Source organism: Balaenoptera acutorostrata, chromosome 7 (genome assembly GCF_949987535.1).
Source record: "Balaenoptera acutorostrata chromosome 7, mBalAcu1.1, whole genome shotgun sequence".
Taxonomy (NCBI): Eukaryota; Metazoa; Chordata; class Mammalia; order Artiodactyla; family Balaenopteridae; genus Balaenoptera; species Balaenoptera acutorostrata.
The window spans coordinates 48180754-48198935 of NC_080070.1; the positions used below are offsets into that span (position 1 = coordinate 48180754).

Genomic DNA, 18182 nt, shown 5'->3' on the forward strand with positions numbered 1-18182 from the left:
GCACCACACTCTGCACTGCTCATTCCATGAAGGGCAAGGCTGGCGCGATCTCTGTCCTTAGGGAGTTTATCAACAGGCAGTGAAGACAGATGATAAACAAATCATCTGAAGTGTAATGATGTTTAAACTTGGCGAGGTGCTTCCCAGACATGAATGTGGCAATGAAATGTGAGCTCTTGTTTTGCAATGACTTCATATGAATTCTAAAGCCAGGGAAATGTGAGTAAAAAGGAAAAAGAGCATCCATATGCACAATAACACCACCAACAACTAACACGTCCACGGTTCTTATTCCCTGCTAAGCACTTGGCGTGTATTATTAATTCATTTAGTCTTCACTTCAACTTGGTGAAGTAGATAGTATTTTAACAGAGAACAAAACCAAGGCACAGAAAGTTTAAGTAATTTGCCCACACAATTTCCAAAAAAGACACACAGGAGGTCTGGCTCAGAAGTCTTAACCACTATGCTGTGTTGCCTCTAAAAGAAGGGCCACACCAGTCATGCAAAGGCTGCTGTAGAAATCAAAATGTGAGAAGCACTATCAGAGAAGGCCATTCGGGGCTGCCCCAGCCATCTCTGCCGTAACCGCAGCCTCAGAGGCAACGCGGTACAAGGGACAGAATGCAGGTCAAAGAGTCCAAGGACCACCAGCTGGGCGACTCTGAGCAAAGATTTAACCTCTCTGTGCCTCAGATTCTTCCTCTGTGAATTGGAGGTAAGTACGACAAGCAGATGCTGCCGGTGCCCTGCGCATATCCGCTCAGCCTATCCCAGAGGCTGACTTCACAGTTCCCACACGTGCTAACTGCTTGTTGGTCTCTGCCAGAGGAGTTCCCCAGATGGGAATGCTCTCGCCTGCAGGACTGCTGGAAGTATTGAAAGGAACAAGAGACCGTAGATAAACCCCCAGCCCCTCGCCCCTCAGTGGCTCAACTCCAGGCAGGCTCTCGGGTGCCCACCTGCAGGAAGCAGCCTGGTTTCCCGCATATTCTTCACGGCTTTCTTCCCTCCACTCTCTTGCTTCCTCACTCCCTTGCCAGAGCCTCTGGGAATCACCTCCCAAATAAACTACTTTAGGCCCACTTGTCTCCAGTCTACTGTGAGGGAAATCCCAAATTAGACAATGATCTGATCCATCTAACTGAGGGTGTGGAAAGGTCAAATGCGACTCCAGGGGAAGGTGTTTGTTCAGTTGTCAAGCTGTTTCGAGTAATAATACACAGGCACAATTTTAATTACTGTGGAAAAGTGTCCATGCCAACAAGTGACTGAATGCACTCGCTCTTTTTTTCCAGGTTTGTCCTGCCAACCTGAAACTCAGCCATCATCATGCGTCTGTGGCAGAAACCCCAAATATGGGGTAGTGGGCAACTATATTTGGCAACAAAGAGAACCAGAGGTTTGGTGAAATGCATTGATTCCTGAAGTAAAGAAGGTAAGGGACCCATCACCTGGAAGGTGACAATACACAAAAAGTTACAGTGGGTCGGGGTGGAGGCTGAGGCTTAGTGCTCTGGACATCGAAGCAGAGAGTTAGGGAATTGGGTGCTTGGGCGATTCTTGCTGGTCTTGGTTTTCCTGGGGTCCGGGCCTTAAAGTAACACATTCCAGAATGATGTGTCCTAATACAGCTGCCATATGTCCATTCATTTCGCCTAAGAGCTAAACCAAGGGTGCGTGTGCTTTCGTGTGAGTTTAGAGTTTTCATCTGGAATCTCACTGGTTCCTTGTATTCTCCCTAGGAGGCTGGTGAGGTGTGGTCATGTCCCTTTTTCTCCCCCTACCTGACCTCCCTCCATTTGGCACCCGAGAATCCAGTCTTTAAAGAACATGTTTAAACCTTTCGAAGAGCTTTTCTCTTAAGGCATTACCTAGCAACAATTAAAATGAAACAAAGCAGGGGCTTCCCTGGTGGCGCAGTGGTTGAGAATCTGCCTGCCAATGCAGGGGACACGGGTTCGAGCCCTGGTCTGAGAGGATCCCACATGCCGCGGAGCAACTGGGCCCGTGAGTCACAACTACTGAGCCTCAGCGTCTGGAGCCTCTGCTCCGCAACAAGAGAGGCCGCGATAGTGAGAGGTCCGCGCACCGTGATGAAGAGTGGCCCCCACTCGCCGCAAATGGAGAAAGCCCTCACACAGAAACGAAGACCCAACACAGCCAAAAATAAAAATAATAAATAAATAATAAATAAAAAATTAAAAAAAAAAATGAAACAAAGCAAAAGCAAAATGACATAAAATCCACAGCGGCCCCACCTCTCTCCCCTATAGGACTGTCCCAACTGTGCGGCCTGAGAGGTGAAGGGCAGAGAAGTCCAAGGTTACACAGAGGGCATGGGTGAGGCAGATGTGCAAGAAGCTCAGCTCCTGGGGCTCCTGCTTGGAGCCACCTAACCTGCAAGGGCACGTGGCTGGTCTTGCCCACAGACTGCACCCCTATGTGCCAAAGTGCAGCGGGAAGGAACACCGTTGAACTTCACAAAGTTTACTGAGCCTTCCAGGCCAATCATTTGACCACTGCTCGTATCCAAGCCAAACAGATCAAGTGTGCCCTGTTACTAGTGGCAAATCTATGTGCCTTGAACACAAAACTATATTATTCATGTTAACATACGTCAGTGGAGGGAGGCCGTGGTCTTGAATGGCCCTGGTGAGGAGAAGCAGCCATGGCTTTTTCCAGATGAGGGGCAGGAATTGCTGTATCAATGAAATAATCTGGTCAAAAAAAGGAGGGTGCTGGCCTAAAGGGATGGGCCCAAGAAGGGAAAGAGGGGCTGCAGTGTGAGTTTGCATGTGCTGAGAAATTATTGGAATGGAAATGGGAAAACCATTGTGCCAAAGAGAAAATCTTGGACATCAGGAAATGACCATCCCATCTTGCTGTGGAGAGCTCTAGGGCAAAGGGAAATTGCCCATCTCTGTCTCTCCATCCCCTTTCTTAGTATCCTCGGGAGGCAGCCTTTCCTGGCACAGAAACTGAAGGCTCCTCGATCAAATCCCACTAAGGTGGATGGAACTGACAAGGCAGGGCCTGGCGTAGCTGGATATGACCAGGGGGGGGTTTAGTGTACTCCTGGAGAGAACAGTGTGACACCCAGGGAGCCTGTGCTCTATCCCGGGGTGCAGGGGACGGGGGAGGGGCTGCCACGAACAGAGCTGCGTACTGGGCTGATGTTTTCAAAGTATCATTTCAATTAATTACTTTATCACCCCACAGAGTATTATTACTTCCATGTCACAGGTGAGGAAACAGGTCTAAAAGGATTTGGCCAGGTTCCAGTACCCACTATGCTTGGATCCAGGTCCGTCTGACACAAAAGCCTGTGGCTCTCCCTCACCAGCTCAGGTGTCCTCCCACTGCTCAGGGGCGGCACAGGTGTGCCCACTGGGCACAGTCCTCTCTGCCCCCCTGGAATCACCATTATTATCGGTGGTGACTCTCCACTTTTCCCCATCTCCACTCTAGGTTTCCGCGGTGATTCTCAAGGTGGGGAAGGAGGGTGACATGCTCCCCTGGGTCCGTCCAAATCTCCGTGGTGGCCTTTGCAGAAGTGAGCAAAGATAGGCCATATTTCTAGTGAGCCTTCCTCCTTTAGCAACCGGCTTCCTTTTTTCAAAAAATCCTTTCTATTGGATCCAACAGTGTGCTTTCAGTGAGCATTTTTTAGCAATCGTTGTGAATTAATGGCAAAAAAGCACAACTCATTTACCAGCCCTCAGTTGTGTTTGCACAAGGGGCCCCTGAGCTACAGGACTGGGTAGTACTGGGCCCTTTTGCCCTGTGTGCTGAGTCTCCAGCCTTCAGGGGCGGCTGTACTCCCTTGCTGTCATCGATCTGAGCTTCAGCATTATTGTACATTTTTTTCTGCTAGTCAAACCAGTAATATCTTCCAGAAAATCTGACAGTCTGCAATGCCAAAAGGGCTAAAAAAAAATCTGTATTTCACAGTTGCGAGGTTTAAAAAAGTCCCTGGGTGCCTATGATCTGACCTCTTGAGAACAGCTGCTCACCTGCTCAGGAACCCACAAGGGTTCGTTTTGGTTTTGTTTTCTGTTTTAAGCCATAACACACTTTCCAAGCTATCTCCACGGCCAAAGGTTTTGCCTCAGAGTGGGTTTTAAAGGTCGTTTCCCCTCACCATCCTCAGCAATCCTGCAGCAAACAGCCACAAGAGGCATTTAGTTAGAGAGGAAAGAATGCTGAAGGTGAACATTTTTCCATATCTGGGTGACCTTGGTGTTGAGAAGAGTTGCCGGCTGGGAAAGTTTTGCTTCAATAATTCCCACCATGTCCTCTGTGCTTTGAGGAGAAAACACCAGCTAGTGGGAGGTGTCCTTGTACCCAGGCAGAGGACAGTACGTGCAACAGTTTCACAAACCATTGTTAGTTATCTGGTGTTCGCACTGGGTCTCAAGGTTTATTTAAATAAAAAGTAGCAAGGGAGATTGTGACCGCCAGCTTTACAGTTTCCATGACACTCCGATTCAAAGTCACCTGTAGCAATTCTAAGTCTTAGGAGGAAAAAACAAAATTCCATAAATCCACTCAGTGATTAGAGATGACACCTTTGCTGGTAGTGGCGCAAAAAACCTTAACATTAATCCCTAGAAAACTAGGAGCCAGATTATGTGGGGGAAGGAGGCAACATAGATAATTTTAAGCAGACATTCTATGCCTATATAGGGCTTACTTTTTTTTAAATTAAAAAGCATGTACTATTTGGTCTCAAACTCCATTTGAATTAGTGACAGCATGCTATATAATTCCCTCCTTGGTTCTGTTAAATCATCTTTATTTTGCATATTTTGAGGTTGTTGATGTCCATTAACATTTTTTATTATGTAACATTAACATAGACAAAAGTTGAGTAGTATAATCAGTCCTCAGGTACCATCATCCAGCTTCAACAATTATCAACTCACAGCCAATCTTGTTCTCTTTACCCTGACCTGCTTTTCCCCTCCAAATCCCTGCTTATTAAAAAACAGATATGCAACATTGTATGATATCAAAGAAAAGAGCTCTTAAAAATGTAGCAATATTATTAAATAAAATTAACTATAATTTCTTCATATCAACCAATATCCCATCAGTGTTCAAATTCCCCTGGTCTAACAGTAGAGTTTTAAATGAAAGTTTGGACCAGGTAGAGAAAGACCAAGACACAGCATTTGAATCTCAGCATCCCCGAGCTTCCCCAAAGCCCAAAGAACATCTTTCTTTGCTTTAGATAGGGGCTCAGAGCCAGGCAATCTAGAATTCTTGCACAAGCATCACCATTAAATGGTTCTGATGAACCTAGGGGCAGGACAGGAATAAAGACGCAGCTGTAGAGAATGGACTTGAGGACGTGGGGAGGGTGACGTGAGAGAGTAGCATGGACATATATACACTACCAAATGTAAAATAAATAGCTAGTGGGAAGCAGCTGCATAGCACAGGGAGATCAGCTAGGTGCTTTGTGACCACCTAGAGGGGTGGGATAGGGAGGGTGGGAGGGAGACGCAAGAGGGAGGGGATATGGGGATATATGTACACACATAGCTGATTCGCTTTGTTATACAGCAGAAACTAACACAACATTGTAAAGCAATTATACTCCAATAAAGATGTTAAAAAAAAAAAAAAAAACTTCCAGGGAAATGTGTACCCCTTCCCTAGGCAGGCTCTTGGCCTGATACTGTCAAAGCTGCTTGTAAAATGACAAACCAAATAGCAGCTGAGAAAACAGAGCCTCCTCTAAATGTTTAAAATATTTGAATCAGGCTGCCATTTCACTGGAGTGGATCCTAAAGGACACCTCTGGATCTCCATGTACTCCTCCGTCACAGCTGCAATCCCACTGCTGAGGGCTCATTACTCCCATCTGTGGTTGACTCCACGTACCTCCCACTGGTACCCCATGGACTCAGGCCACTAAACTCAGGGCGAGCCAGTGAGAGGAGAAAAGGCAAACCACCCAGCTGTTCAGATCATGCTACAGGAGCAGGTACCGGCACCCTGGACTTGGAAGCCCTGAAGCCTAGAAGTGATAACCTCTGCCCTCCTATTTGGGGACTATTTTCAGACTGCTGGCCTGACTCCCCACTTTGAAAAACTCGGGCTCCCAGCCTTGATCTTGACTTCTGGTGTCTGACCTCCTGTAGCACTGACTGCAGGAGTCTTTGCCCTCAACTTAGTCCCATATCTGGTTACTTGCCCGGTTGTTTCCTGGTCCCTGGGATAAGAGTAGCTGCCACTGACTAAGCAGACACTGGGCAAACAACTGCTTCTCTCGTTATCTTACTAGATTCTCACAACAACCCCATGATCAGTGCATTCAACACATACACGGCGAATGCCTACTACATGCAGGCACTGCTCAGGTGTTGAGGATACACTGAGCAAAACAGACAAAAATCCCTCCTTTCCTGGAACTTCCACTCTAGGGCAGAGCCCTAGGAAGCGGTGGTTATTATTCCCATTTGCAGATGAGGAAACTGAGGCTCAGAGTCGCTGGGTAATTTGCTTGACACCATAGAGCTAATAAACGGCACAGCAGGGATTCAGTTTCCAGTCTGTTGGACTCTAAAGCCCACACGCCTTTGTTTTTGTTTTGAACACACCACGCTGCATCATTACGCGATCCCTACTGAAACCGACGGCCTGGTACACTGAGTGCCGAACAGATGGCGACATAGGAACAGACATGCTTTTCACCTTTGTGTTTTAAATACTTCATGTGGTACAGGTGGAATCCTGCTTTCACCAGCTCGAAAACACATTCACACACCTCCACTGTGAACAGACCTTATTCAGATGGGAATCTATTGTTATCATGTACAAGACAGGTACACTCTGTTGCTTTCCCTGGGTTTTTTTAAAATGTCTTTATGTAAAGCCAAGGTACAAAGTCTATTAGTCTATTCTCTTAGAAACAATAACAAATTGGAAAGGGGAGGATTGTACCAAAGGACATTTTATGGCTTTAGAAATAAAACCCAGGTGTTAACCTGTGCTATCCCTGAATATGTTACTTCTGATCTAATATTCTTAGCAAAACGTGAATGTGTTAATGGTGTTCTGACAGGACACAACATATAATGTGTCTGGCTTTCAGGGCTTAGACAGGTGGAGGATGTAAAGTAGTGGTTGGTTAGTTCACAGTGGGTTTGCTTTGTGAATTACAGTATCGTCACTAAACTCACTAGTTCAGGAAATCATGCTAGGTACTGGGTGCCTACTATGCGCCTAGTACTGACCTTGGCACAGAATCCCTGTCTCGGAGTAACTCTCTAATTGCTCACTGGCCCCAAGATCCTCTCATCCCTCGACTCGTCTGTTTAGGAGAGAACCCAAAGCATTAGCAAGACCTAGTGCTCGATGCTCAGAGAAGTAAGCTGAAGAAGATGAAAGGTGACTAATTCAGAGGACAGGAGGGCTCTTTAAAGGTAAGACGTCAAGGGTCCCATGTGCAGGAAATACATAATGAAGAAGCAATGCAAGGGACAATGTTCTGGTCTGGGAATAATCAACTATACTTTCAGCACTTCCATGACTGAGCCCCGTCTTCCCTGGATTCAGGTTCTAAACTCTTCAGAGGCAGAGACTGGGTCATTCGTGCAGCAAAAGGTCAGTAAATTAGCACGATGGTTTGGTCAAATTTAAGGACACAGTCTGCAGTCACTGAGCTCAGAGGCACTTATTGTCTCCACTGTGTGCCCTGCACCGTTAGCAGTGAGCCTGTTTTCTTGAGTCCATGAAGAGCCCAGCTGTAAACTAAAGACAAGACAAAACTGAGGGTTTTTTTGCATTGTACCTGCTTCTTTAATGCTGACTCTCTGCTTTTAAACCATGGGTTTTATTCAGAGGGTATCTCTGAATAAAATAAAAAATGTTTTTTTTTTCTATTAAAAAAGAAGAAAAAACCAATAAGCAAGTGAGGGGAAATGATGGAACCATCAAGAAAAGGAAAGAAAAAAAAAAGAAAAGAGCAATCTTAGGAGGAGGCTTGGGGATACAGGAAGAAATCTGGGAGCTCTGTCCTAGGTGTGAGAAATGGAAGCCATTGATTTCCTGGCTCTTAGATTCAAGGGGTAGCGGTAATCCCTGAGAAGGTCTACATCAAAGGGCAGCTGGTTTAGTGGTTCGGACAGGGACTCTAGAGCTATTCTGCTAGCATGCAAACCATGGCTTTGCCAGTTATTAGCTGTGTGATCCAGTGTAAGTCACTTCCCCTCCGTGCCACAGTTAACTCATCCATGAGAATAACAATAGTACCTGCCTCAAAGGGTTACTGTGAGGATTAATTCAATTATGCGCTAAGCACCTTAGGACAACACAAAGCATACAGTAAGCACTACATAAGTGTTTGATGCTGTGGTCATCAGTGCTGCTTATTCCAGCTGTATATATATTTGGAAGCAGTAGAGCACAGAGCAGTAAGGCTCTCAGAGAGCCTGGGGACGAATCCAGCCTCTACCACTTACTGGCTGTATGACATTGGGCACCTTAGTAACCTCTCTGTGCCTCCGTTTCCTCATCTGTAAAAGGGCACTATCATCCCACCTCACTGGATTGCTGTAAATATGAATTTAGATAATCCTCGTTAAGTGCCTGGCGCAGTACCTGGTATACAATAGCTGTTCAGTAGGTGCCTGTTATTATTATTGTAGATCATTATTACATGATCAGTAGGTAAGTGATCATTCATTCCTTTTTCTTTCTTAAAACCTTTTCTTCAATTTATAAAAGTTCCATGTAGACATTTGAGAAAATGCGGAATCATACAAACAAGAAAACAGAAATCACGCATACGGCCCCCAGATAACCAGCAACGTTATCATTGTATGTGTACTATTTCCTTACTGTCTTGATCTGAGAGCACACAAATGAGCAGTACACAGAGTTTTGTCTTATAGAGTTGGGACCACATTACCCATATGTAGCCTGCTTTTTCCACTTCATGTTACCTGTCTTTTCATTAAGCATCCTAGGAAACATGACTTTTTCTAGCTGCCAACACCCAATGCAAAGATATACTCGCGCTCCCAAGATCCCAGCACCCCTCACCCGTCGCTTGCAGCTTTCTCGACTGGGTCAGGGCTGGATATCTGATTGCCAGCAACAACCTGATGTTGGTAATTTTTTCTCTTTTATGGCAAGAAAGGAAAGAGCAGTCTGGGGGAAGGGGTACATGGCCCCAAAGAGCGCAGGCTCCAAATCAAGGTGGCCCTCCTCAGTATAACCGTGCATATAGGAAAAGACAACCCTTGGGTAGGGGAAGTGGTTCACCGGCAGTTTTTCTAGGAATTGTTAGTTACACTGTAATTGTAAAAGATTTCAAAGGCAAAGAGCCAGCAGATTCCAGTGTAAAATAAAGCTCCAGATAGTAATTGCGGCTACCGAGATGGCTGAGGCTTTCAAGGGCTGCCCTTTGGCCTCCTGGCCCATGGCAGCTTCCTGCCATATCCCTCGGCTCAGACGCTGTGTGAGTGGCTTAGGCTCCTGGGCTCCTATGAAATTTGATAAAGGCCTTTAACAAGCGCTCGCAGGCTTTTCTTGCCAAGTCCCAGGTGTTCGTTCTGAGGGCACAATTGCTGCCCCCAGCACACCACTGCAAGCTTCCCCTTTTTTTCCTGCCATCCCTCCTACCTGACAGCTATGAAAAAGAAACACATTTAAATACCATGCTGAATGGCCCTTTGGAAGTATGAGTGGCAGGTCCTGACACACCTCTCTTGCAGACCAAGTAAATCTGCTGCAGACTGCCTCGTTTTTTCACTGAAGCCCTGTTACTGCTTGCGGGTACAAACCGGCAGAGGAGGAAGGGAGAATCTCGTACTTAAAATTACTTGAAGACAAACATGCACTTTTGCAAACTGTTTTAAGCAAGGACCAAATGTCAACTTAGTACTATCCTAATAGCTTGGCCTAATGCAAAAGACTTTTCCTTGTCCCAGTGGCCACTGTCAACCCTGGGTAAACGTCCCCAATCCCTCATTAGTGACACTAATCAAAGCACCAGAATGTCACGAGAATCTAAGTGAGTGACAGTATTTAAGATTTTTTAAGGCTCTCATTATTCTAAATGCACCAGTCAACATGCAAATTACCGTTTCCAGAATATAGGGTAATACGCAATTCTACTGAGCCCCCTTCCACCTATGGCCCCCGACCCCTGCCTTTTTTTTTTTTTAACCACAGCAAACGCAAAACTCCAAAAGAGGCTCTTATGGGGCTTCAGATACCACTTCATTTTCCACATTTTCTTTCACAGATTGACATGTTTTTTATACCACATGAGCTCCTGCATCCTAGAGATGGTGGGAAAACCTCCCAATGTAAGCCTCAGATGGTATTTCCTGACACTGGGAAGTCCACCTCACCCATGAATCATGCAATCCTTACACTGCAAGGAGAAAAATCATCTCACTGAGTTTCCTGAATGCAAACAAAGACTCTGGCAAAGAGTAACGAGGGAACAGAACTGTGAGGGGCCACGATATGCTTCTCATTGTAATTTCCCTCCAGCACTTTATTAAATGTTACCCCTGGAACAGGCAGGCAGAGGAGTACCTGGACCCATGGTGTCTTTCTACTTAGAGTTTTGCTTATCATGGAAAATAAATGATTATCAAGCCAGTTTTCCTTTTGATTTTAAATAATAAGACAGAGGTCTCCCCTAGAAGTACTGTTGCCTCCTTGGGATATTTAAGCTTGAACAGCAACATTAAAAAATAATGCTATAAAACTTTACAAATCTTCTTTTAGGCTTTGCCTAGGCAACCCAACTCCAAAGAATTTATCATCTGGTCAGAGACCCATAGAGTCCCTTCCTCTTTTGTAGACAATGCTACACAATTGTGGCAAAAAAAAAAAAAAAAGAGAAATCACCAGGCCTTCAAGGAGCTCCTTCTCACATCTTGGACACTACCAAGGGGCCAAAGTAGATTTGAAAACAAAAGCTCAGTAAAAATTTTGCTGCGTTTCAAATATCAAATCCATTGTATTTTCTTTAGATTTTTTTAAAAAAGTTACATCGTGTAACCAAAGCAACAATAATTTCATTATAAGTGGACCAATGTACCATGTGGGCAATTTTGATATTGATTCTGGATTTCAAAGGGATGAGACAAAGGAGTAGTGCTCAAAAGACAGGGAAATAGGGGCAAGAAAAGAAGGGAAACCACATGACAAGGGCTGTCTGGCTTTCACTTAGAGCCTGCTTCAGAATTTTAGCAAGGCCCATCAGCCCTTTTCTCAGTTCCAAAGGATGCACATCAGGGAGAGGAGGAGACGAGGATGGGAGGGGCAGGAAGGGGAAAGGTGAGAGGTTAGGAGGGAAAATTCAAAAAACTTTTAGTCTTGGTCTAATCCCCAGATCTTCCAGAGCTCAGGTGAAGCCTGATCAGACATATCACACAAAATGCCCCCTCCTTGCAAAGATTACATATAATAAAATCTGCCATGCTGGTCCATGAGCGTAGACGTTTAAAGTCCTGAACACTGCTTATGAAGAGTTTAACTCCATTTCTTAATGCTATTTACACTGATATTCATTCAGTCATGCATCCATCCATCCATTCATTCAATGAGTAGCTATTGTGAGCCAGGCACTAGGGACAGAAAAGACCACAGAACAGAAAATGTGGACCCCAGTCAAATAAAAACTAACTTAAAAACTGATAACTGCTATGAAGGAGGGGTTTAAAAGTATGTTATGAATGCCAGTGTGGGGTGTGAGGAAATGATGCTTCAAGGAAGGGATATCTGGGCTGAGCTGAGCAGAGAGAGCTTTCCAAGCAGAAGGAACAGCCATGCTAAAGTCCTCAAGTAGAAGACATGGGGAGAGGGGCACCATATGAGGTCTGAGAGGTAGGCAGGGGCTGGGTCATGCAAGCGGAGCGAGGGGGATGGGAAGTCCTTGAAAAGTGATGGGGGAGGGGGACATGATCTGATGCAAGTGTACCAAGATCACCGGCTGCTGGTGACAAAAGGAAGGCTGAAGGAAGCCAGCTATCTTGTAGGACACGTGTTGGCAAACCTCTTCCGTAAAGGGCCAGATAGTAAGTATTTTAGGCCTTGTGGGCCAAGAGGCAAAATCATGGATGTTCTGTAAGTATGATATAGCAAAAAAGAAAACAAATTTCCACAAAATTTTTATTGATGAAATTCAAAACAAAATAATAATAATTGAATATAATTTTTAAAACACAGGTCAACTAGTGAGATGAAAAGAATTCTTTGGGGGGAGACAAGTTGTTTAATTGGTGCTCTGTCACTGTAACATAAAAGCAGCCAGAGACAATATGTAAATGAATAAGCATTGCTGTGGTCCAATAAAACTTTGTTTATGGACTAAAATTTGAATTTCATATATTTGTCATATGCACAAAATATTATTTTTCTTTTGATTTTTTTCAATCACTTGAAAATGTAAAAACCATTCTTAGCTCGAGGGCTGTACCAAAACTGGACCGTGGGCTCTGCTCTAGTTTGCCAACCTCTGTCGCAGAAGGTCCCACATTCTGGATGTGCCTAGTTGCTTTCTCAAAGAACACTAATTTTTGGCAGGTCACTGCAGGGTGATGCTATGTATTTCTTGTTGCATCACAGCAAAAGGCTGTGTAAAGGTCATTCTATGACAGGTGACACTTTGATCCCTGTTAAAGGTACATTTTCCCCTTTGTAATTAGAAGTAATCTGTGGGTGACACTTGGGATCCTGTGAACATCCTGTTCTCTAAAACATTTCCCTAAGTGGTTTTAGGTTTCATGAATGATCCTTGCCTGAATCAATTATTATACTGGGAGTACAAAATAATTTTGATATGATTTTCAGTGTTACCTAGAATACTGTTTTGTGGATTACATAATCATTTTTTATTGAATCTTCTGGTTTTAAATATTTAGATTGTTTCCTTTCTTTCTTTTTTTTTTGGTTGCTATCACAATAATGCTCTCATTAATAATCTATAGCTAAATATTTCTGTACACTATGATGAGTTACTGAAAGGAAATTACTTGAAGTGAAACTAGGTCATTGAGTACAACAACTTTTTAAAGGGACTTAATCCATATTAACAAATTGTGTTTTAGGGGATTATACCAATATTTGTTCCTATTAAGAGGTATAAGTGCCTGGTATAATAAATGACTATATAGTTCACCTGGAAAATAAGTGTTAGAACCAAAAGAACCTAAAGCCCATCCACCATGCCACAGACTTCTTGAATCAAATCATCCAACCTTGTGTACAGAGGGGGTGGGTAAATGGAAAGGGGGCAATGGATGTGCCTGTAGCAGTACATAAATAAATAAACCACTAAAAAAAAATGTTATAAGTGCCTGGTTCCTAACACTCCAGGCAACATTTAAAAAGTACCACCACCAAACTGATAGATGAAAATGATTTCTCATTATTTTAATTTGTGTTTATTCAATTATAGTGAGGTTGAAACATTTGTATTTCTTCTGCCTGGTCATATCCTGGGCCCATTTTCTACTCATCCTTTCCATATTGATCCTTAAGAGCTCTTTATATGCTCAGGTTGTTCATTCTTTGCCTATAATATGCACTGTAAATATTTTTCCCAGATTGTAGAAAAATGCGTCTTAAAAAAATATTAAAGGACTTCCCTGCTGGCACAGTGGTTAAGAATCCGCCTGCCAATGCAGGGGACATGGGTTCGAGCCCTGGTCCGGGATGATCCCACATGCTGCAGAGCAACTAAACCCCGTGAGCCACAACTACTAAGCCTGCACTCTAGAGCCCATGAGCCACAACTACTGAGCCCACGTGCCACAACTACTGAAGCCCATGTGCCTAGAGCCCATTCTCCGCAACAAAGAGAAGCCACCGCAATGAGAAGCCCGTGCACCACAACGAAGAGTAGCCCCCGCTCGCCACAACCAGAGAAAGCCCGCACGCAGCAACAAAGACCCAATGCAGCCAAAAATAAATAAATGAATAAATTTTTTAAAAATAAAATTAAAATTTACATGGTTATTTTCCTCCTAAATTGATCAGTTCCCCCATGAGATAGGTAGCCAAAAAAAAAAAAAAAAAAGAAAAAATTTAGGAATGAGGGAGGGAATGCACAAAACATGCATTGTTTTTAATTCATCATTCCATATCTACTTTCCATTATCAGCACAGTTATAAATGTAATTTTTAATTAACACTTTAACATAATGCAATTTTTAATTAACAGCATGACAATACAGTTCATTTAGTTCTCATAAACCATTTAAGATCTAATTTTTCACTAGAATAAATAGCTTTGCTGTGCACATCCTGTATAAATTCTTTTTTGGTTCCTTTAGGGTTAAATTCTTAAGTCAGTCTCAAAAATAAAACTACTTGATTACCAGGGGAAAAAGTGATATATTCAGGCTTATTGTTTTTTGTCAGAGAACACTCCGGAAAGACTCATTCAACATTTGTTGAGTCCCAGGTTGAGTCCCAGGTATGTCACCAGCAATGTTTAAAAGAGTTTATTTCCCCAAGTCCCCAACAATATGGGTTTTGATAAGTTTATTTATTCTGGCTAAGTTTATGGGCGTACTGTGGTATTGGGAGTTACTTTAAGTTGTGCTTCTTCAGGCCCAGCAAGTCTGTGTGAGACCCACATTATAGTTCCATGTATGCTTCTTTCACTTATAAACTGTTCATCTCCATGCCTTCTTTGTGTCAAATTCGGCAGTGGAAATTCAGTATTGATTCCTATTCTTTCTATATATTGGCCAGAGAGCTTTCAGGTGTAACTCACATTATGTGCTTTCCTTCCACTCTCTTCAAGGGCAAGGGCCAAGTTTCAGGAAGGTGTATGCCCCAGCACTTCAGATATGGTCAGTGTGCCACGCTAATGTCAAGGGGGTGACATATGACCTCAGGCATACCCTCGCTCTCACCAAGGCTGGTGACTGTGCAGCAGGGCCGCAGACCCTCCCTTCATAACCTATACTCCCGTGATCATGTCATCCACGCATCTGTGGAGAGGTGTGCACCCCGGGGGCAGGATAGCGGGTGAGGCTCTACTCCTGGCCCCAAGTGTCAATGGTGCTAAGGGTGAGAAGCCCTGTTGTAAAATAAAATAACCACTCTCTGTGCCTCTCCTAAGCCCAAACCAAACTATTAAACCAAGAGAGACAACACAAAGCGAAATAGACTGAATTCAGTCTTGGGCAGATAGGGAGATTTCATTTAGAGATTTATATTTCGTTGTGGCATTTCATATGACACTCCTCTTACTTGGTCCCAGAACCTGGCAACTGAAGCCCAAGCTACTGTTAGCACCATCCAGATCACACACTGGAACTTGACTTTGAGCACGCCTCCTTGGCTATGCACTTCATCGTGGCCTCCCTCCCCTCTGAGGTTTCCCGTGAGATGGAAGAGTCGATTAGGGAGACTCGGGAAGCCTGTATCGAGCAGCAGGAATTAGAAGAGAAATCATGTAGATGACGCTGAGGTAGAGGGTGGGAGCTGCCAAGGAACGGGGAGGGAAATACCTGGCCAGGCTGCTTTGGAATTAGACCCTGGAGCCGTACAGCCAGCTACCAAAGATGCCGCCTGCCATAGAGGAGCTGGGTGGTGGCTGATTCTGAACATTTAAAACCTGCTCAAGTGTATTCAAGTAAACCAGACTGAAAAAAAAACCCCAGGTCTTACCGGGGGCGCTGATGGTGGGGGAGGCGGAGGAGGCCCCAGCTGGGGGGGAGGTGGAGGCAGAGGTGGCAGTGGCAGTGGCAGTGGCATATGTCACAGCGTGGGTGTTTCTTCCTTAGGAATGGTCCCAGGAGAATGGTCTCTGCTCTGGAAAGGAGAAAAGGGTGAGTTTAAACTTGGATGTCTTTATTCACGCACAGGTAATACACGTCATGCAGGCATACAAATGTTATAGGTAGTTTCATTCCTTCACTTGTCCGTTCATTCATTCATTCTTTCTTCTTTCAATAAATACTGAGTGCCCACTGTGAGGCAGGCATTGTGTCAAGTGCTGGAGACTGAAAGAAGTAGCCAGATTTTAGAGAGAATTAGGTGACAAAACTGATAAAATTTAGCTATTTATGTCTCAATATAAACAGAACATATTAATATATAAATAGCAACACTTCACTCCATAATGAGTATTGCAAGTAACAGATTCTACCTCTTTAAGCATTAAACTTTTATCATTTTGGATGCAATTTAAAAATATTCTGCACATACCCCCATTTTCCTAAGCAGAGCAAATGGAATGAAATTTAACCTTTTCTGAATGTGGCAGGCTCAACGGTTACTCATGTTGCCAGCCTCCAGCCAGGCTTATACAGGCATTAGCTATTTTCCTGCTTCCTTCTCTGCTGTCACTCTTAACTTTGCTTGCTGTTTTTCTGTTGTTGTTTCTATACAGTCATCTGCGTGGGGTCATGACACTTCTCAGCAAAGAATTTACATCTGGTATTTGCTACACGGAGGGCTTTGGGGCATGATTCTGCAAAAATGGTTATGTCCCAAAGAGTTAATATTGTAGGATGTCTGATCTCCAGATAAATATGGCATTGCTCTGTAGAGTATGTGCTTGTATGCATAGGTTTGTATATGGATTTGTGTTTTAAAATCTATATGAAGACACACTGCAAAGACTTAAAACCTATACTGCAGAAAATCCCCAACAGTTTACAAAAATGAGGAAAACCTAGAGAATCTAAAAACAATTTAAGCAGAAACAGAAATAAACCTCAGACTTAGGCAAGGGTAATTTTGTGTTCTTTCTGTCCTTCTGGTCACTGGAAAGCTGGAGCAAGTCCTGTACCTCTGTTTCTTCAATGCTAAAATCCTACTTCATTTGTATTATTCTTTTTTTTTTTTTTAACTGTACGAAGGGCCTTTACTGTTTGCAACAGGAGGTGGAAGAGGAGGGGATGTGACAGCTCTGGCTCCTGGGGCAGCTCCACAGACTCAGTTGCTGCCATCCTGTATTATTCTGTGTTAATATTCTTATCTCCTAGAGGCAAAAAGCAATTATGTAAAGTGGTACTTTATTCTTAACACAGTCCACTGGATTTTGCTTGCTTAATATATACTAGTTTTCTTTACCTTTTTAAATAGTGGCTATTATGTGGCAGGCTAATCACATTAATTTCCACAACAATCCTCTAAGGTCGGTAGTTTATTTCCAACTTTATAGGTAGGGAAAATGACATTCTGAGACACTAAGTAGTTTACCCAAAGTCATACACAGCTGGTAACTGGTAGACCTGGGATTGGAACCCAGCTAGGCTTATCAGGCTCTCACGTCCAGGCTCTTTTCAAAGTGATTTTTTTTTAAATTATGGTAAAATATACATAACATAAAATTTATCATTTTAACAATTTTAAAGTATGCAATTCAGTGGTGTCAAGTACAGTCATCACCACTATCCATTCCCAGAACTTTTTTTATCATTCCAAACAGAAACTCTGTACCCATTAAACAATAATTCCCCATTCCTCCTCCCTCCAAACCCTGGTAACCTCTGCTCTACTTCCTGTTACTGTGAATTTGCTTATTCTAGGTACTTTAAATAAGTGGAATCATACAATATTTGTCCTTTTGTATCTGACTTATTACTCTTAACATAATGTCTTCAGTGTTTATTCATGTTGTAGCATGTACCAGAATTTCATTCCTCATTACTCAATTATATGTATATGCCACATTTTGTTTATCCATTCATCTATCGATGGACACTTGGGTTGTTTCTACCTTTTGGGTATCTTGACTAATGCTACTATGAACACTGGTGTACAAATATCTCTTCAAGACCCTGCTTTCAATTCGTTTGGACATACACCTAGGAATGGAATTGCTGGATCATACGGTACTGGCCTGTTTTAGAATCCCCTAAAATGGTATAGACATTTTGAATGGCATAAAATATATGTATAAGTTCAATTCTGGGGAGAAAGAGTCCATGATAGTTTTCCTAAGAGTTCCAAAGAGGTGCATGAGCTGATCATTATAGAAGACCACAACTGTCCTATAAAGTATTCCCCTGAAAGAAGGGGCTTGATAATTACTATGTCACTGCCTCTTTCCTTGATAGTAAAACTAGGACAGAAAGACTGAAAAAAAAAATACTCATCAGAGTCCACAGCATAAAACCATAGTAAAATTGGGCAGAGATCTCAGAGGACAGTAAATACTTCTTCCAGGTAGCATCAGTATT

General features: G+C 43.4%; 1 protein-coding gene across 1 annotated transcript in view; it reads right to left on the bottom strand.

Annotated features, from left to right (window-relative positions):
• WIPF3 (WAS/WASL interacting protein family member 3) overlaps window positions 1-18182 on the bottom strand; it is an 86281-nt gene that overhangs the window by 45668 nt on the left and 22431 nt on the right. Inside the window, 1 exon segment of the mRNA XM_057550325.1 lies at window positions 15661-15804. Within this exon segment, the coding sequence (XP_057406308.1) occupies window positions 15661-15747 (87 nt within the window). The 5' untranslated portion in view covers window positions 15748-15804.